General features: G+C 36.2%; 1 protein-coding gene across 4 annotated transcripts in view; it reads left to right on the forward strand.

Moving 5' to 3' along the window:
* Window positions 1–21,723, forward strand: part of ALS2 (alsin Rho guanine nucleotide exchange factor ALS2) — a 72,262-nt gene that overhangs the window by 26,084 nt on the left and 24,455 nt on the right. For all 4 annotated transcript variants that reach the window (XM_054585832.1, XM_054585834.1, XM_054585833.1 and 1 more), the window contains exons 8-13: window positions 4,156–4,233; window positions 7,384–7,566; window positions 9,350–9,521; window positions 11,312–11,492; window positions 13,451–13,516; window positions 18,378–18,540. In XM_054585832.1, coding sequence (XP_054441807.1) covers window positions 4,156–4,233; window positions 7,384–7,566; window positions 9,350–9,521; window positions 11,312–11,492; window positions 13,451–13,516; window positions 18,378–18,540 — 843 coding nt within the window. The remainder of the gene's footprint in view (window positions 1–4,155; window positions 4,234–7,383; window positions 7,567–9,349; window positions 9,522–11,311; window positions 11,493–13,450; window positions 13,517–18,377; window positions 18,541–21,723) is intronic.

Below are 21,723 nucleotides of genomic sequence, written 5' to 3' on the forward strand. Positions count from 1 at the left end.
TTGGCTAAAGTCACACATGTGATAGTAGAGTTTGGATTAAACACTGGTCTACCTGTCAATCTTTTTAGGATGTGCTCTCATCCAAAAACAACTCAGAATTTTCCAGGGTGTTGGTGAATTTCCATAAGTAAGACATTAAGAAAAAAAAAAGGCATTTTTCTCTTTTAAAATTGTGGGACCTGGGGACTTGTGGTCAAGATGACGGTGTAAGCAGACATAGCTTGCCTCTTTGCATAACCACATGAAAATTACAACTAAAATATGGAACAACCATCACTCAGAACTGTCAGAAATCAAGTTGAATGGAATTCAGACAACTACGAAATCGAGTTAAACGGAAGTCTGACAACTGCAGAATTAAAGAAACCACATCCATCCAGACTGATAGGTGGGGGCACAGACATGGAATGGGCTGGTCCCACACCCACGTGTAGTGGATAAAAATTCAGGAGACAGATTACGGGAGAGAGGAGTTCCAGCCCCACACCAGGTCCCTCGGCTCAGGGTTCCGGTGCCAGGAAGGTAAGTCCCCGCAACTTCTGGCTGAAAAAAACCAGTGGAGATTGAATCAGTGGAAGGTACTGCTGGAACCTCAAGCAGTTCCTCTTAAAGGACCCACACACGGATTCACCTACTCAGATTTCTTCTGAATCCCAGCCCCTGGGTGTACCAGCCTGAAAGGCACCAGTGCTATACAGGGAGAAACTGAAGTGTTTGGCATCAAGGTGAGCAGAGGCCATTGTCCCTTTTCTAAACTCTTTCCCTACAGAGCCAGTAAGCTAGTTCCATATCTGAGACTACATCAACCTAGCTAACATTGTTTGACCTGCCTTGGAGAGCCCCAGAGACTCTGCCTCACCCAACTTACTTGTCCACCCAACCTGCTTTTCTATATGTGTAGCTGGTCATGGCTCATGCTTCACAATTTGCTGAATCCTCTCAAACAAGCAATAGCTGGCTTCAGTGAATCCCAGGCCCTGCACTAGCAGCAGCCAGCCTAGATTCCCACTTGGTTTTGTCTGGGAATCTCCAAGCCCTGCAAGAGTAGCAGCCATCTCAGATTGCTTCATAATTCAGGCAGGGTGGTCCCAGGCAAAACACAGATCAGGGCTGACCTTGTCCTTCACAACCTGGGAGACTCTAGGGACTGTACACCCAGTGGACAGCTATAGACCATGTTGTAGCACCGCAGCCCTGCCACTACCCAGCAGATCCTCTGTGGAGCGGGGAGGTTGGTGGTCAGTGGTCACAGCCAAACCTTGCAGCTGACTGGCCTGAGTAAATCCCTCCCATTGATCTGCCAACAGCAACCAAGGCTCAACTATAAGAGGAGGGTGTATGCACTCCACACAAAGGGCGCACCTTGAGTACCCAGCATAGGTGATAGGGGAGGCTCTGCCACTGGACCCTACAGGACACCTACTGCATTAGGCCACATTACCAAGACACGGAGTCAGAGCAGCTATACCCAATACATAGAAACACAGGGAGATGAGGAGACAAAGAAACATGGCTTAAATGAAAGAACAGATCAAAACTTCAGAAAAAGAGCTAAACAAAATGGAGATAAGCAATCTATCAGATACAGAGTTCAAAACTCTGCATCTGGTTATAGGGATGCACAAGGAACTCAGAACCTCAGCAGCATAAAAAAGAACTAGTCAAGAATGAAGGATACACTAATTGAAATAGCAATTTACAGGGAAACAATAGTAGAGTGGATAAAGCTGAGAATCAAATCAATGATTTGGAATATAAGGAAGCAAAAAACAGAACAACAAGAAGAAAAAAGAATACAAAAAATGAGGATAGTATAAGCAGCCTCTGGGACAACTTCAAGAGGTCCAACATTCGCACCATAGGGGTGCTAGAAGGAAAATTTTGAAAGAGCAAGAAATTGGAAATCTATTTGATAACAAGTGAAAGAAAACTTTTCTAATTTGGTAAGGAAATGGACATGCCAGTCCAGGAAACAGAGTACTCCAAGCCAGATGGATGCAAAGAGGCCTACTCCAAGACACATCATAATTAAAATACCAAAGGTTATAGATAAAGAGAGCATCTTAAAAGCAACAAGAGAAAAGCAGTTAGTTGCTTACAAAGGAGTCCATAAGACTGTCAGCTGATTTCTCAAACTTTGCATGCTAGAAAGGATTAGCAAAAAGTATTCAAAGTCATGCAAAACAGGGACCTCCAGCCAAGATTGCTCAAGAATCGAAGGGCCAATAAAGAGCTTCCCGGACAAGAAAAAAATCAAAGGAGTTCTTCATCACCAAACCATTATTATATATGTTAAATAGACTTATTTAAGAAAAAGATGACCAAAACTATGAACAATAAAATGGCAAAAAATTACAAATCTATCAACAATTGAATCTAAAAAACAGACTAAGCCAACAAGAAGAACAGAGACAGAATCATGGAAATGAGGAACATTTTAATGGGTGCCAGTTGGGAGGGAGTCGGGGAGAATAGGTAAAGAGGTGAGGGAATTAAGAAGTACAAATAGGGCCCTGGCCGGCGTGGCTTAGTGGACTGAGTTCCAGCCTGCAAACCAAAGGGTCGCTGGTTCGATTCCTAGTCAGGGCACACACCTGAGTTGTGGGCCAGGCTCCCAGCAAAGGGGTGCACTAGAGGCAACCACACATTAATGTATCTCTCTTTCTCCCTCCCTTCCCCTCTCTCTAAAAGTAAAGAAATAAAATATTTTTTTAAAAAAGTACAAATAGGTAGTTACAGAATAGCTATGGGGATGTAAAGTACAGTATAGAAAATGGATTAGCCAAAGAACTTACTCCTATGACCCATGGACATGAACAATTGTGAGGGGATTGCCTGAGGGAGTGGTGGGTGCTGGGTGGACGGGGGCCAAGGGGGAAAAATCAGGACAACTGTAATAGCATAATCAATAAAATGTAATTTTTATATACATATAATGATTCTTCATCAGTTCCTTTATCTTTTTAGAGAAAGTCAGTGAAGGATTCTAAACCATTAAATATTCTATTTTAAATTTCACATAGGCTAGCCAAAAAAGTAACATATCACATATAAATAACTATAAATATTAGGAAGGAAATGGATAACTTATTAACCCAATGAATCATCTAAAAGTCTTAAAAGAGATGAGGAATGTGGTTAGTTACAAAATAAACATAATTGCTAGCCTCCTTATATACACAAAGTGAAGCAGAAACCATGCCATGGAAAAAAGAAGCTGCTTTGCAATTAAAACAAAAGTATTAAGGAGCTAGGAATAGTCTTAGTAGGAAATGTGTAGATCCCATGTGACACAAACTCAAGAACTCTTCTAATAAGTCATAAAATGGGAATAAAGAGAGAGAGGTTTTATTTTCAGGTGAGAAAAGTCAGTGTTGCAAAAATGCAACTTCTCCCTAGATCATTAAATCATTACAGAGAAAATTCAGTACAATCCCAAAATATTCCAGTATAATATTTACAATGTTAGAAATGATCCCAAAATTATTCTAGTAGAGTGAATATAGGCAGTGAGCCATAAATTCTGAAAATGAACAGAAAGGAAGATTAGAATTAGCCAGATAATACTTGCATTTCTCCTTCAGTGACTCTTAAATAAAAGGCTTTCTAGTTGTTCCGTAGTACTCCATAATACAGAGTGAAAAATCATGATCACTTTTTCTTTGTATCACTTTCTTTGTAAGTGACAGTACAGAATAATTTCCTGGGATTAAATCCTGGCTCTGCTACTTACAGATTTGCGTCGTCTCTGGGCCAGTTTCCTTATCTGTAAAAAAAGAATTATATGAGTGAAACATTAATTAATACACAGAAAATGTTAAGAACAATGCCTGGCAGATAGTATACACCTGAAAAATGTTATTGTTAACCCTTGGATTCTGTCTTCCTCTGTATTCTATCTATCTGCCCATTATCTCTGGTCTTGTTTAAAATAAATTTCCTTGTATCTGTTATTTTAAAGAATAGAAAGACTAGTACAAGTAATTTGTGAAAAGACTTGTATAAGTAATTTATGTGTAACTACTGGTATACGTGTATGGGTGTATATGTATATGTGTGCGCACGCGCGTGTGTGTATGTACTTATAAAGGCTCTGAAGTGACATGCAAAGTCAGATTCACAAACCTTATCTACTTTTCTGTGGTTTTCTAATAGGTTTACTCATGGGGTAGCAATACCTTTGGTCAACTTGGGCATTCCGATTTTCCAACAACAGTTCCTCGCCTTGCAAAGGTACTTTTGCGAACTTGATAATTGTTATAACACTTTATATTGCTTCACTTCGTGTTTTAAAACAAGATATTAAATTTGTAGCCTAAATTTGTTTTGATATACTTAATTTTAAAAATATGTATGAAAACTTGTTTTCAAGCCAATTTTTTTTTTTTGGTGTGTTACATTTATATTTATTGATGTATTATATTTCCTTTTTTCTTAGCTTTCACTTTTCATTGAACATTTATATATTTCTTGTCCTTTTATAAAATTACAAATGATAAAGTTCTTTCTTTTAAAACAAGTGTTTTTAGGACTATGATACAGACTTCTGAACTTTATACTACCAAATGCCTCCTTCGATTTCTCAATTAATTTTGACTTTTACATAACATTATTTGGTGTGTTATGTCTTGTTTTGGTTTCTTTTACATACATAGTTAAACTTTCTCATTTTTTTATAGTGAAACTAAAAGTATAGATGATTTCTTCACTGTTTTGTGAATTGGTTTTAGTTTATGTAATGCTATTCAGACATTGGTAACTTCTAGTCTCTTTGATGCAATTCTAGAAGAACGTTTCTACCTTTTTTTCTGCCCCAACACCCTGAAGAAATACCAAATCCTCATCAGTAGAATTGACTCATTATACAAGATTTGTTTGTTTTTTGGAGGGGTAGTGAGCAGGCAATATGCATGGTGACAGCCTAACAGAATAGAATATAGAGCTCATGTGGTTGTGGTTTGATTCTCCCCCACCCTAAGATACGCTCCCTCCACTCAAAGTAACAGAGACTAAAAAAGGATAGTTAACCTTAATCCAGTGATTCATGTTAATACATAGCCCAATGATTCACACATGTATTCAGTGTGCACTGCATACACCGCTATGTAAAACTTACATGCTGCGTTTTCTTCCACCGAACTTCATTTTCCTGAGAAGGAAAGATTTAAGTAAAATATCAGGGAACAGTTATTACTTCTAGCTCGACTCTTAAATATTTTCATTATAAATGTTTTAGTGGTAAGCTATTTAATTTCTGCTATTTTATCACAAATAAACATATGGTAAGTCATTGTTCCTTGTTTTTGTTCATTTGAATAAAGTACAACATGCTTTTATTCATACTAAGGAAAGTTTTATAATATAGCATGGAGACCCTGGAAATAAACTTTTTATTTATTGTTTTAGAGTCAGACGAAAGAGTTTGTTATTGGGTTGGCCAAAAAGTCCGTTCAGTTTTTTTCCATAAAATACACATTTTTCATTTTCATCAGTGACTTTATTGATTTGGGTATTTTGAGTATGTCGGCTATTTCCCACATGGTATAATGTTGATTGTTTTCAATTAATGTCTCGATTTGATCACTATCAACTTCAACTGGTCTCCTTGACCGTGGAGCAGGAGCATTGTCCAGTGAGATATCTCCAGCATGAAACTTGGCAAACCACTTTTGACACATTCAATCAGTCACTGCATCTTCCCCATACACTGCACAAATTTTTTATTTTGCGTTTTAGATGTGTTTTTACCTTTCTTGAAATAATAAAGCATAATATGCTGGAAATGTTGCATATTTTCCTTCACCTTCAATATTAAAATGGCTACACAAAAAATTCACCAATTTTTGATAAGCTTTTTAAAAAAATACATGCTAATATAACAGCTGTCACAATACAATCTGTTTCGAGTGAAATTAAAGACAACTAAGCACTACCAGAGCAATCTTATGGAAAAAAACAAACGAACTTTTTGGCCAGCCCAGTACAAGGTTTTAGTTTCATTAGTCTTTAACTGTGCATACAAAGAGCATTATGGGTTTAATTTTCTGATTTTTTTTTATTTTAAGAGAAGTATGAGAAAAACAGCTTGAAGTCATTTTAAGTAAAGTCAAGGTAGAGTGAGATCTGAGTTAGTTTTGATTAGAGACTAAGAAGACAACTCTTTCCTCCTGAAAAAAAATTTTAATTCATTCTTTGCAAAAATAACAGAAAAACAGTTATCTGGATAGCCTGAATTTGAGAAGATAGTGTAATGTGAAGAGGGTAGCTATAAAGTAGTAGAGATGTGCATACACACACACATCCACTCACTCATTCACTCAGTCATCTAACACCTAGTATTTGGAACCTGTCTAGGCAAAGAGTCTAATAGGTTTGTTTGTGTGTGTGTTTGTCTGTTTGTTTGTTTTTGCTTATCAGTCTGGGAGCCTAGGAACCATGGCTAAAGCTGGGTCTGGATGTTGGGGGCAGTAGTTTTCATAGCAGAACACTTCCTTCAAATGAAATCTTATGTGGAATTCCATAAAACAGAGAAACATGGAACTTCTTCTGTTGAAGAGTGAAGGGGGTTGGGGACAGCCCTGGTGGCTGCCTTTCCATGGTGACTTCTGAATCACTATGTGGAATACTAAGGATTGAAAACTATTGGTTTAAGGCATACTTTTGCAATCAGAATCACCTGGAGAGCTTGTTAAAGAGATTGCCAGGTCCCACCCCCCCCAGAAGCTCTGTGGCCGCAGAGTCTGCATTTCTAACATGTTTCTAGGTAATTGCTGCTCCTGCAAAAACTACCTGTTGAGAACCACAAGTCTAGGGGATCCATGTCAATGGGATTCTAAGGGGTTCCATCAGTTTCAGCACCCTGCAAATTGACACAGTAAGGTCACATCAGAGAGGCAGTGAGTTCCAAGTGGGAAACCTGAATTTTAGCATTCAGTTGGCCAGAATGGAATTCAGCATTGTTGTGTTTTTTTTTTTAAACCTCAAGTTTTGTGCACACAGCCAAATGAGAGTATGCTAGCTATCAGAATAGGGCTCTAGAAGTTTCTGGGCCTCTTGATTGTAGTGCAGGCCAAATCCTATGGGGACTTATAAAAATAACAATTAAAAAATCATATCTGTTTTTTTCTTTTTTAATTCCAATTATTTAGATTTTTATAAAAACAATCCAGTTCTAAATTTTAAACTGAACAAAGGATTTCTTCTTACACATGTGTCTGTTTTGCATTTGATTGGGTACGTTGCCTAGTAAATTTGGCCCTCTGAGATATGACTGACTTTGCTTTAAGTAACTTGTTTAAGTGACCTAATATTTCAGTTCCTGTGGATCTGAAGTTCTATCTGATTTCTTCCTCTTGGACAGACAATATCTTGCTGTTGTTGCAGGTAAACAGTAAAAATGGAGTCTGGAGTGTAGCCGCTGGCCAGGATTATTCCCTGTTTTTGGTGGATACAGAAGACTTCCAGCCTGGGTTATATTACAGTGGCCGACAGGAACCTACAGAAGGTGACAACCTTCCAGAGAATCACAGTGGTACTAAGACTCCAGTACTCCTCTCCTGTAGTAAGGTGAACAGGAATTGGATCCTAAGGCCCACATACTATAACACACAAGAAGTATTTTGTTTTTGTTATTTGTATGTATACCTGTTATTAAGTAACTCTGGCTGCTGTGTTTAAAATTGCAAGCCCCACCCTGGCCAGGTGGCTAAGTTGGTTGGAGTGTCATCCTGTGCACTGAAAGGTTGCAGGTTCCGACCTTGGTTGGGGTGTTTATGGAAAGCAACTGATCGATGTTACTCTCTCACATTGCTGTTTCTTTCCACCCCTCCTTCCTCTCTCTAAAATCAGTAAACATAGCCTCTGGTGAGGATAAAAAAAAAATAAAATAAAATAAAATTACATACCCCTCCTGATCCTCTCCTTCATCCCATATCTCTTTTCTGACTTACTCCTCTCCACAGTGCATATCACCATCTAATACACTATAATTTACTTTGTCTATTGTCTGTCCTCCTTAACTCTAAGATTTATAAGAGTAGGGATTTTAGGGTTTATTATTTACTGCTGTGGCTCTTTCAGAGGTAAATCAGAATATAAATAGAGTAGATGAAGTTTTAACTATAAGTGGGAAGGAAAATTTTCAGGGGCCTGACAAGCCACCAAGAGTGCTTTGTTTCACCTTGCTTCCCCATTTCTCTTAGCTTTTCCTTTTATTTGCTACTATTTATCCCTTTTTCATGTGTTGATCTGAATTTCTTTGCTTTCCTACTTTCTAACTCTTTGTCATAAACTTAAATCATTGGCCTGTTTCTGTGTCATTCCCCACTTCCCACCCCCACTAAGGTAACTCACATTCTCCAAGTGATAATGCCTCCAGGAAATGAACCCTCAGAGCTCGTACATTCTGGATTATTATTCTTATTGAATAATATATCCTATGGACTTTTTTTTTAACTCTGTTTTTTAATGGCTAAATGTGTAAGCTGTGAATGTACAAGGACAAGATCTTTTTTGCTAAAGACAACACTGGCCAAGATTTAGCTCTTAACCTATATATATCCTGTTATTCCAGGCATACTAATTGATTCTTTGTAGTTGTTGGCCCTGGCTCCACATTCCCCATCCAAGATGCCACAGTCCAGATAAAGGATGAAATATCCTAATGAAATGGATGAGGCTCTAATGTGCATTTAGTTACAATGGAATTTTAATAGCCTATTGGGTCTGCAGCTTGGTTGCCTAGTTTAATAGGGGTATGTGAATAAAGACATTAAATGTTTTTATTCAGTGGTGTCATGGATAAATGAAAAAATTATCTTTAAAAGAAAATGTTGTAAAGTACTTTTAGGAGACAACTCCCGGCCCTTTGATACTTTGATCTATAGCACAGTCCTCTCTGCTCTCATTTTTCCTATTTTATGCAAAAAGGAGTCCTGAGACATGTATCCACATCATTTGGATCTTTGTGTGTTTAGGGTGTGTGTATCTGGTTCTAAACATATGTAATATAAAATAAAAAGGTATTTTAGCAATAAATAAAAGTATAGTGTATGTAGTTATACATAGATCCAGATATGCATATGTAACAGTGGTGTACTAGTAAGCCATCTCTAAAATTCAAATTAAAACAAGACCAGAAAGTTCTGACCTGTGGTATTTGCCATTGGGATGGGGGGGGGTGATTTTTTTATTGGCAATTTCAGGCTACCAATGGTTTTGTTATCAACTTGTAAAATTCCTGAATATTTACCAGTTGGCTCTTGCCAGGTGACATAAGCCAGCTCCAATGCCCAAATTGCTACTAGTAAATTATATATTATCTTTATTCTTTTCTCATCCTCTGTTTTAGCTTGGATATATAAGTAGAGTGACCGCGGGAAAAGACAGCTACCTAGCCCTGGTGGACAAGAACATTATGGGATATATTGCCAGTCTCCATGAGTTGGCTACTACGGAAAGACGGTTTTATTCAAAACTTAGTGATATCAAATCTCAGATTCTCAGGCCTCTTCTCAGTTTAGGTAAGTAGAACACTTTTGTCTATTCTTCCTACAACACCAATAAAACCTTTGAGTTATGGTTTACTCCTTCCTTTCCATTCTCTTCTTTCTTCTTCCTGTACACAGGCAGTCAGCACCTTGCAAACTATTTCCACTTTTTCATTAGTCCAGCTACCGCTGCCCAGAGCTCCTTTTACTTGTGGAGGTAGAAAATGGAGCTTTCCAAATATTCATGCCAGAGAAGCAGAAACAATTTTTTGTGAAAGTTGACCTAGGAGCTAGAGTTCTAAACAACACTTCTAGTGCCACTAAGTCCTAAGATATCTTACATTATACTACCTGTGTTTTTCATTTTCTTTGTTTTAGTTCAAATAGACTAAGTTCAAATTTGACTTAGGTCAAATAGAGATTCATTTGAATTTATGTGTAGTCTCTTGAAATTGTTGATAACTGTAACAGTGGTAAGGGTCTTATTCCACATTAGCATGAGTTGAATAAATCTGACTCCTTTTCTTAGCTGTAATCAGCTACAAAGAGGATTGAAGGTGAGGAGATATTACAGAGGAAATGGATTATGATGGTCCTAAGAAGGTGCTCAACTGTCCGGATACACTAGGTACCTGGGATCTCCAAGAGGTTAGAAAAGAATACCAAATGGAGATTGGAGGGGGCAGATATTAAAAATAAACTTCCCTTACTTTAAGGATTTTCCTAGATTTGGCCCTGCACTCAGCAAATGAAGAGAAAGTTTTCTTTCTCTTTCTCTCCTGTATTCCTTGGCCCCCTCTGAGGACCCAGAATTCAGGCCAATACTTGGTAGTAATTAAATTCTACCTTGTTAGTACATCAGCTTTTCCACACTAAAGTGACATTGGCTTTTATGGACAAGCTCATTGTTTTCAGTGGGAAAACATCTTTTCAAATAACTAACTTAGCATTTCCTTTGTAAGTTGGAGACTATCTGCATCTTTTGAAAGATGTGTTTTGCTTGTGTTAAAGTGCGCTGCTCTGTAAACCCCCTCCAGTGGGCGAGCTCAATACCCCATGACTTTGGCAAGAGGAAGGAAGTAATACAAGCTGCAGGCTTCCTGGATTGCTCTGAATGTAATGTGCTGTCTGCCTTTTCTCTGTCCTGATTTCTGATTTCTATGTTGGTCTTACCTGGTCTGCCCATCAGCTTCACTTTTTAGTGCGAAGTCCTAGAAAATAGCAATTTTGGATTGGGAAAAAGCAAATAATCTCCTGATGCCCTCTCTAAAGTTTAGAGCAACCTAGGCAGCCTGGCTTTTAGATTGTCCTCTCTGTACTAGGTTTTGGGCTTTTCCAAGGGACAAGTTGAGCAGAAGTCAGTACAAAAAGTTGAAAATGTTAACCAAGATATAACTACAGAAATTAGTTTAATTCCTGGCTGTCACTAACCGTTGCATCAAAATAGGCAATTCCCTTCTCTCGGCTTCAGATTACTTATTTCCAAAATGAGAGGAGAGTTGGATCAGCTCAGTGGTTCTCAGATTTGTCTTCCGAATTACCTGGAAAGCTTTTCTTTTAACATATCCATCCTGGGACCTTAACCCTGGCCTACTGAGTCAGAACCTACAGGATCACTGTGACTGTGTTAACAAGTTCCTCAAATGACTGGATTCTGTGATCTCTCAAGTTGCTTTCTTTAATACTGTGATTATTTGAGTTCATGCATCTCAACATGTTAAGTATTTTTAGAAAAGGGGAATTCATAATCTTGATCATAAGGAAGTATTCAGGTAATGAATCTTTAGGTTATGTTGTCATCATCATCATTATTTTTGTTACAGAAAATTTGGGCACTGCAAGCACTGTCCAGCTGTTGCAGGAGGTGGCAAGCCGATTCAGTAAGCTATGTTACCTCATTGGCCAGCACGGAGCCTCCCTGAGCAGCTTCCTTCATGGGGTAAAGGAAGCCAGGAGCTTGGTCATTCTGAAGCATGCAAGTCTCTTCTTGGATAGTTATACAGAGCAAGTATCCAGTCCCGTGTCATGTTCAGTCTCTGCAGGGTTTTTCTGCCAAGGAGAACAGCTCCTTAATCAGAAGAGACTAGCTTAGGGAGAGTGATATAAGGTAATAGAAATTGCAAAGCAGTGTTTTAATCTTAAGCCAATTATAGTTCTGCATTGCTAAAACTTTAGTTTTCTCTAAGGGGAAAAAAGTTTTAAAAATAATTCTCATATTTTCTTTTATATTCTAGCAGAATATTTGATAGTATACTTTACATGAAATGTACTATAATATGAATATGTAAACATTCCCTTTAGAGAACAAATTTGCTTACTTAAGTAAATTATACTAAAATTTGAGGAAATAAGTAACTAAAATTATTTTAAGACCAATTACTGATTGTAAATATGGAGTTGTTCCAGTGTCTGGTTTTTACTGTTGTGTAAATGGAGGATTAAGACCAAACTATCTTTAAAATATATTTTCTTAATAAAACTGAGGATAGTTATCTAAGGCTCTTTTCATGTGTTTCTAGTAAAATACCCCAAGTGTATTTGAAAATTTAAATATTTCTCACTATTTCTTAATTTGTATCTTGACATTATAATGTGAGACATAATTTGTTATTTTAATGTATATTTAATTTTACTGTTGATCTGAAGTGTAGGTTTTCTCCTTTGACTGCATACCCACTAAGGGCCAGGCTCTGTGTGAAGCTCCAGGACCATAGCAACCACAGCGCAGAGGCAGTGAAAAGCACCAGCCTCAAGTTCATGTTTTGTTGGTGTTCTGTTTAGGCTATTTATAATATAAGTAATGTATGTTTATTATTGCAAACTATGCAAATAAAGATAATCAAGAAAGATTATCTTTATGTCACCTATAACCTTCCACCAGAAATAACCATTGTTAATAATCTTAATGTATTTTTTTTTGGATTTAGCATATATGTGCAAATAGATGTATGTGATTTTAATTCTAAGCAAAGTTTAATATACCTGAAGCTGTTGTCTGAGAGGAAAGACCCTGACTAGAGTCTCTTAACGCCTCATCTTTTAGACATGAAAATAACATAATTTGGTATCAGTTTACTCTTTAAGCTAAATTTAGTTTGTGTGACGGTTTCAGTTTTTACCAGTATAATTTTACTTTTTTGACTTGTATTCATCACAATCTATTTCAGTTCTTTTTCTTCTTTTATACTTCAGAATTTATGCCTGAAATGCTTTTTATTTTGACGTTTGGGAAATTTTTTCATATAGATGGAGCAAGTAAAAATTTATTTATGAATTTTGAAAATTATTTTTAATTGTGGTAAAATACATGTAACAAAATTTACTATTGTAACTATTTTTAACTGTATGTTAGCTTGGGCTATTTTTGAGTTTGCCTTCTCTTTCAAAGTTAATTAATTACATTTGCCAGCCTAGGAGTATAGAAAAAATTTACATGGCTCAAAGCAGCATATCAAAACTTAATCTCTAGCATTAATTAGATCAATACTTTAACCAACATTTTCTAACGCTGTTTCACTCAAGCTTTTTAAACACATTTTCTTACCATTTCATCTCTGTTGTTTATTTCTGAAGACTTAATTGGGAAACCTAAAATGAAGATTAGAGAAATTTTTCATTAATAATCCAACAATTTTAATCATATTTTCTCAAATTTAAGTCACAAAGTAAAATCTACCAGATAAATTCTGGCATCTTCTGCATACCTTTAGGTATTATAAAAATTTCCTGTTACATTAACATCCTTACTAAAATGGCCTTTTTCCTCCCCTGAGTATTGGTGATTACTGCATAACGTGCCCTTCTCTTCAGTCCTTTATAGTTTATCAGTCTTGACATCACAAAAGTGCTGAAACTTCTTGGTGAGATACCAAGGGGTGTTGTTCTAGATGCTTGTTCAACAACTCTGAAGAACTAACATACATTTTAACACTAATGTACGTGTGTTTTCTTTTTTGCTCAAGGTATTGTACATCTATTACAAATTTCCTGGTTATGGGAGGATTCCAGCTTCTTGCTAAGCCTGCCATGTAAGCATTCTTTATCATTCTGTCAACCAAAGGTCATGTTTTACAGTGTTTTGTGTTTTTGAGTGCCCCTGAAAAGCTTTTACCTGGTCATTTTACCAAATGAATCAAAATGTAGGCTTTTACTAACGCTTAGAAGGTACAGGGGTTAGTAGCCTCTGATTATCATAGGAAGTAGTATGGTATTGAAAAAACTGCAATGTCTGAGTCTTTCTTTATTGCTACCACATATTCTGAGACTTGGGACAACTCTCTTCACCAAATTGAGCTCAATTTTTTCCTCTGAAAAATGGGAATGTGTGTGTGACGCTACATAGAAAAGTGCATAGTGTTGCACAAATATAAAGTTTTTGCATTCAGCTTCTGGAAAAGTAATAAATATCAAAGCCCCTTACATGAGGCCAGTCATTCTAAACTGTGTAGTTTCTAAACAAGTGTTGACCTACAACAAAGGCAGGTTTAAAAAATCAGTCATGTTAACAGAAAACATTTCAAATATGTACTCATAACCCAGATTTAATAGATGTTAATGTCTGCCACGTTTACTTTCGATCTTCTAAAGGGAATACTTTTAATGTTTCACCATTAAATATGATTGCCTTAGATTTTTGGTAAATATCATTTATAGGGTTTAAATGCTCTCTTCTATTCCTAAAAGTTGAATAACGTTTTTATAAATATTAAATATTCTTGATTTTCAAGGTAAATTCATTGGTTTCTATGTTTTCAATATGTTACTGGATTTAATTTGCCAGTATTTCAGATTTTTGCATCTTAAATGAATATGAGATGTTCTTTCTTTTCTAAACTTGCCCAATTTTGGTGAAAGGATTGTAATAGCAATTATAAAATGAGTTGGGGAGCTTTTTTCTCTTTGTCTATTTATTGGACTAGTTTGCGTGAGATTGGGATTATCTGTATTTGGAAGATTTGGTAGAATTCATCTTTGAAAAATGTATGGCCTTCATTTTTCAAATGTATGGAGGCATTTCCTGTAGGGAGTTTTTAAACTACTGATTTGGTTTCCTTTTTTTTTTTTTTTTTTTTTTTAAGATTTTATTCATTTATTTTTAGAGAGAGGGGAAGGGAAGGAGAAAGAGAGAGAGAGAAACATCTATTGGCTGCCCTGACTGGGGACCAAACCCGCAACCGAGGCATGTACCCTGACCAGGAACTGAACAGGCAGCCTTTCACTTTGCGAAATGTTGCCCAGCCAACTGAGTCACACCAATCAGGGCCTGATTTGGTTTCTTTAATGAATAACTCTGTTCAGGTCTTTATTTTCTTCTCATGGCTTTAATTATTGTATTTCTATTCCTCTGGAAAATTGATTATTGCATCTTTGTTTTAAAATTTATTAGCATAATATTCCTATGACTGTCTTAAGATATTTTTACCTCCATAATTACTATAGCTGTGCTCCCTATTTTCGTTCTTAATATTTATTTGAATCTTTTATCATTTTATTTTGGTCATCCTTTTCAGCAGTTTATCCTTTTTTATTATTCTTTCCCAAAATTATGCTTTAGTTAATACTTTCTTTGTTTTCTGCTTTTTATCTCCTTCTACTTTCTTTGTGTTCACTTTCTAACTTCATTAGTTTAGCACTTACTTTGGTAATTTTTCAATCTTTTTAATATTTCTAATGTATTTAAAAGATTTCATTTATTTATTTTTAGAGAAAGGGGAAGGGAGGGAGAAAGAGAGGCAGAGAAACATCAGTGTGGGAGAGAAACATCACATCAACTGGTTGCCTCTTGCAATCCCTGAACCAGAGACCTGGCCCGCAACCCAGGCGTATGCCCTGATCAGGGAATCAAAGTGGCGACTTTTTGGTTTGCAGGATGATGTCCAGCTCCTACTGAGCCACGCCTGTCAGGGCTCTAATATTTATTTATTTAAGGTTATTATATTTATGTAAGGTTATAAATGTTCCTCTAAGTGTTGCTTTAGCTTTATTTTAAAAGTTTTGATGCATTTTGTTTTTATAAATTTCAGTTACAATTTTTTAAAAAATTACCATCATGATTTCTTCTTCATACCATGTGCTCATTCATTCCCAAAATATAGGAGTTTGGCCTTCATTTTTTTTTAATGACAGGTTAAGAGTGTTATATTTTAACCTTATGTAGTAATTTTAAAATCCTTGCTCTTGCTGTTTTTTTAAATATTATTATAATGATGCCATTTCTACTCTTTTACTTTCAGCCTTTCTGCACTGTATTATAATTTTGTATATTTCTTATAAGCAGCAGATGGATAGACTCACTACTTTGGTGTGCCTTTAGTTGTCTGTATATTATTATAATGACTAAAAGTATAGGTGGAATGCTGTATCTTGAAGAAAATAGGAGAAAATGACTGCAGCCAAACCAATAATTAAATGAAGCAGAAAGAAATTGAGTAGTTATTTTACAAATAGTAATTCCTGAAGAAAAGCAAGTTTAATTACAGGAGAGTGCAAAAAATAGGTGGATACCTGTGGCAATTTAAATGGGGAGGTTTGTGAACTTCTTGAAGGACTGTGGCAGTTGCTGATCCTGGTGCCTTAACTATATCTTATTGTTAACCTTCCTCTGATATTTCAGAGTTGAGTTCACAGTGTCAAACTTAAGAGTTGACCTGCCTTCTTGTGAGAGCAGTTAGATCAAATGACGTAATCGAAAGGCTCTTGCTAGAGCCTGGGCGGAGGGAAAGCAGGAAACAAACACTGGGTGATTGTGAACCATGGCAGGAGGTAATGAGTCTGCATTTGGGCAGCATTTCCCAAGCAGTGGTTTATAAACCCCGGAGTTTTATATACTTTGAGGCAGTAATAATGTCTTTTTTCAACTTCTACTTACAAAGTCAATATTTAAAATTATTTTAAAGTATTTATTTTAAAAGAGAACATTTTGAGAACCTCTAGAGTACAGCTAGTGAGCCCACAGGACAGTTGTGGATCTTGGATGATAACTCTCATCACTTAGCTGCCTACTTCAGGCTGGCCCGGTGGTTTGATCACTTACAGGGTTTATAATAATAGTCTTTACTAATATTGTAAAGTATGCGTAACATAGTACTTATCATTTTACCATTCCTAAGTGTATGTTTCTGTGGCACTAAGTATATTCACATGTTTATGAACCATCACTATTACCTATAAAAACAAAACTTTTTATTGTCCCCAACAAAAACTTTGTACCCATTAAGCAATAACTTACCTTTCCTCTCTCCCTGCAGCCCCTCATAACCAATATTCTATTTCCTGTCTATGAATTTGCCTATTTTGTAAGTGAAGTCATATATTTGTCCATCTGTATATGTTTTACTTCCCTAAGCTTAAGGCTTTAACGGTTCATCTCTGCTGTTGCATATACCAAAATTTTGTTTATCCATTCACCTTTTTATGGCCACTTGGAAAGAGCAGTATTGCCACTATTAGATCAAAAACTCCCAAAAGAAGGTAGGCTAGGCAGAGTCTCTGGTTCAGATTTCCTTAGAGCATACCAGGGCCCCTGTTGGGAAAGTCTGTAGGCAAGGAAATGAGTGAGTCCTGAAAAGTAATAGGGTTCACAAGAGTTGGAACATTTATGTCTAATACAGTGCATTCAGGAGAAATGTGGTCAGAGGGAGTATGTGTTCACCTCCTTCTCTCAGAAGGTCAAAGCAGATCTGAAAGGAACAAACAAGTGTCCTCAGATGATCTCAGCAGCAGAACATGGAGGTGGAAGTAGGAACATTCACACAAGCCAAGTATAAATAAAAATCTGGGTGTGTTCCCCTGGGCACTGTCTCTTAGATCTCTTAATTGCATTATAAAAGAATCCAATTTGTGTCATTAAACTTTGGAGTTCCTGGAAATTATCACATATTTTCCATCTTTCCACAGTAATATGTCATAATTTCTGAGTTAAACATCTCTTTATTTCATAATTCTCTAAGGGATAATAAAATGATTCATTCTTGCCTGATAGTCTTGTGTGACATTGTCTTACTTGAGGCCTTGTAGCTAAGAATTGTAGTATAATGCTTGTAAAGCACTCAGGGCCTGGCACATAATTATTGCTTGTTAAATGGCAGATACTTAATATCTTGTTACACTAATTCTTACAAAAGTATTTTGGTCGAGTGAGTTTGGTCTCAGTGGGCATTGATCAGCATCAAAATCTGCAGTACAATCTTAATAATGAACTTATATATAAAACTGAATATAAAAAATAACTGCTGGCTTCAGCTTAAAATGCTTTTGAAGATCTCAGTATTGAACTCTTCGCATATAATGTGCTCTATTATTTTCTATTAATTATAGTACTGGTACCTACAGTTTTTTATAACTCTCCTGTTATTTAAATTCTTATTTAAGTGACCAACAATTGAAGAAAAAAGGAAGAAATTAGAAGTATTTTAATACTGTTTCGTGCCAATTTTGAAGCAAAGAGCTTTGTTTTTCTTCTAGTATTTCTGTTTAGCACAACTGATTAGAGCAGTTAGCCTTGCCATTTACTGCTAAGACTTTTGACTCAGAAATTAGTAGGTTATGATGTTAGCTGGTCTCAAATTATTCCCTGAAACTGTGGGGTGCATGATTGATTTCCTAGAACAGGAAGCATAAGTCTGTGAGTAACCATCTCTATTATAGAATTACTATCGTTACCATTTGCTAGTTTTCGTACTTAAAAAGTATCATTATACCCAGGGAAATTCTTCTAATTATATCTGGCTTATTTTGTTATATTCATCATCTATTACTTCATAGCACCTAAAAATGTGAAAAATCCTGAAAAAGGTAGGATCTAGTGAAATGTTTTTGATCAATAATCATACGTGTTGTCATTACCAAAATGATTAGCTGAATCTCTCTTTCTTTTTTTTCTATCTCCAGTGATTTCCTAAATAAAAACCAGGAGCTGCTGCAAGATTTATCAGAAGTGACTGATGAAAACACCCAGTTGATAGAAATATTGAATACTTTGTTTTTCTTGCCAACCAGACGACTTCATAATTATGCAGAAGTTTTGCTAAAGCTTGCTACTTGTTTTGAAGTGGTAAGCTCCCATATATACCCTCTTTGGACACTTGGGAAGCCAAGGATTATATTATGTTTGTTTGGATTACGCCACCCTGTGGTCAGGAACTCCACTAATTTAATATTTATATATTTTTAATTAACTTTATGTTTCTTCAGGGAAATGAAAGAAAAACAGATAACTGTAGATAGATCTAGTTTTATTTCCTGTGGATTCAGTTTCCTCTCAGAACATTATCAAGTTGAATTGTACTCATTTTATTAAACTGTGTCTAAAGTTGAGAGCCAAGTATGACACTACTCATTGAATAGTTGTTAAAGTTCATTGAGTGCATACTGAGTAGAGTTACTGGAGCTCTTTACAACCCTGGCTTTCTTTATAAACACACACCTGTAAGGCAGTGGAGTTAACACCTGGCCTGGACTCATGGTAGAGTCACACTAGGTATTCGGGTCACCTTGGCATATGCTATGAGAAATCACAGTGTCACAGGATTTCCTCACATGTTTACTGGTCTACTTTCTGTACATAGTTAGATGGAACCCTAGAAAATTATCGCTGCTCTAGCATATGGATATATGATAAAGCTGGTCCTAAGAAATTTACTTTTGAAATTGTACTGAATTGTATAGTTTTATTTCATTTCCTGTCTGAAGAGCTCTATAAAAGCTGTAATGACTTAGGGTGGCTTATAGTTTAGAATCTTCTTAATCTTGGGCTCTGTCTTCTTATCTGGATAGATTTCAGTCTCCAGAGTAACCCAAGAGTTGATGTGGGCTTTCTGCATTTGATCATACTGTGGTCCTGTAGGTCTTTTCTTTAGTTTTACCCACACTGGCTTAGTTTTAGCAACGGTGGTTTGGGCTACACATATATCCCAATGAGATACAGATTTTACCTTAATAGATTCTCGATTAATTAAAAAATCTTCCCTCCTAGATCAACTTGGAATGTTCAGAGTCTAATGTTGTACTATTTCCAATCTCAAGGATCTGAGTTCTGTGTAAAAATTCCAGACTCCACAATCAGATACCCATTTTTGTTTCATCTACCCTGTGTCGTCCATGTTTGTTCAGATTCCCTGGGTGTGGCTCTCATATGCTTTATATTTCTTTCCTGAAACACCTCTGTGCCCATCCTCTGTATGGGAAACCGTCAAGGCCTGGGTCAAAAGTCATTTTCTCATGAAAATGAAGCCCTCTCTGGCTATACCACACTTCCCTTCCCATCTTTTAAGAATAACTTACTCCCTCCTCTCTGTTTTGCTACTACTTATCTCTCCATTATTTTCTTACCGCATTATGTCAGCGGTCCTTAACCAGGGTTGAGGATCAGAATCATCTGTTGAAGTTTTTTTCAAAACACATGGCTATCCTCTGTCACTTCAAATGGTTATTTAGTAAGTCTAAGGTACTATTTAGACATCACATATTGTAAACATAACGAGGTAAAAATAATATCTAATATTTATTAAATCCACTTCATGTGTCAGGTACTATTCTAAGTACTTTATATGTATTTATTTAATCCCCACATCAACCCTGTGAAACAGATATTATTATTACCCCCTTTTGCAGATGAGAGCAATGAGACACAGCTGAGAATTGGTAAAGCTAGAATTCACATCCATACACTCTGGCAGCTGAGTCTGTTCTGTTCACCTTACTGTGTCCTCTTGTCTGACAGATAACTTGTTAATAGCACCACTGCATTGTTCTGGTATGCTGTACGTTTTTCTGTCTTTTCTGCCTACTTATAAGCTCCCAGAACACAAACATGTACCTTACTTATTTTTTTTTATCCCTGGAACCCGGCAGAATATTGTATTTGTGCTAGAAACCATTAAGTATTTCTTAAATGAATGAGGAAAAAATAAATACAGTGACTCTTAAGAATTGGGGAATATAAAATAATTACTCATGAACATATGGGATCATCCTTTCATCTTACCTTCTGCTCAGCCTCCACAAGGCCCAGCAGTTATACCCTACCCCATGATTGGTTCTCAAGCTTGGTTTGCAGACCCCTGAGGATTCCAAGGACCCTTCAGGAAGGTCACACGATCAAACTATTTTCAGGACAGCAGTAAGACATTTGCTTTTTTCACTGTGTTGTCATTTGTACTGACACTGCAAAATAGAGATGAGTAAAACTGCTGGCTCCTTAGCATGAATCAAGGTAGAGGTGGCAACTGCCATCATATTCATTGTGTTCTTTGCTGCCATGTACTTACAGTTAAAAAAAAAGTAAACAAAAGAATGCCAGATTCACTTAGGAATTCATTTTTTATTTTTAAATTAAAAAATTTAATTAGAGTTGACATACAATATAATACTGGTTTCAAGTGTCCAGCATAGTGATTAGACATTTATATAACTTACAAAATGACCACCCTGAATAGTCACTTAGGAATATTATTGATGGAGCAGTAAAAATTAATTTTATTGAACTTCAGCCATTGAGTATACATTTTTATTGATATGTAATTGACATACAGTGTATTAATTTCAGCTTCCAGCACGATGATTTGGGATATGTATATATTGCAAATTATCACCACAGTTAAGTCTAGTTAACTTTCACATTCACACATAGAAATATACATCTTTGTAATATTCTGCATGATGAAATGGGAAGTCCATTTAAAGGAGCTCTGCTGTGTACCAAAGTATGGAGGTTTCTCAGGGAAAAGGACAAGATGGTGATTGTTTGAGTTGAGAGCTGCTTTTTTTTTTTTTTAACTTAAAAGAACAGTTAAACATTCAGATTTGGGTTTTTGACAAATATTTCCTCAAAATTGAGTAAATTAGCCTGTCACTTCAAGGAGGAAATTGACAGTATTTGTTGCCAATGATAACATCTGGACTTTTAAACAAAAATTAAAATGTGGAAAACATGTACCTATTACTGCGAGCTTGGCATTTTCCCAGCACTTAAAGACTTTTTCTGATGAGATTGACAGTGTTAACTAACATGTGATTTTTGTGTCAACATTTGGAAGTTCTGAATAATTCAGTGAACTAACATCAAAATGTCCAATCTACATGTTACAAAATCATGCATGGATAAAAGTTCTATTCAAAATTTAAGATAGACCAATGGATTTTCATGTAACAGAGTACAGAAAGTTCAATTAATGTAGTTTCAGATTCTACATTTCTGCTACTCTTTAAGAAGTTATGATTTAACAAGTTTTGGTTC

The sequence above is a fragment of the Pteronotus mesoamericanus genome, unplaced genomic scaffold (assembly GCF_021234165.1).
Source record: "Pteronotus mesoamericanus isolate MK-2021 breed Mesoamerican mustached bat unplaced genomic scaffold, CSHL_Meso_final contig_90, whole genome shotgun sequence".
NCBI classification, from domain to species: domain Eukaryota; kingdom Metazoa; phylum Chordata; class Mammalia; order Chiroptera; family Mormoopidae; genus Pteronotus; species Pteronotus mesoamericanus.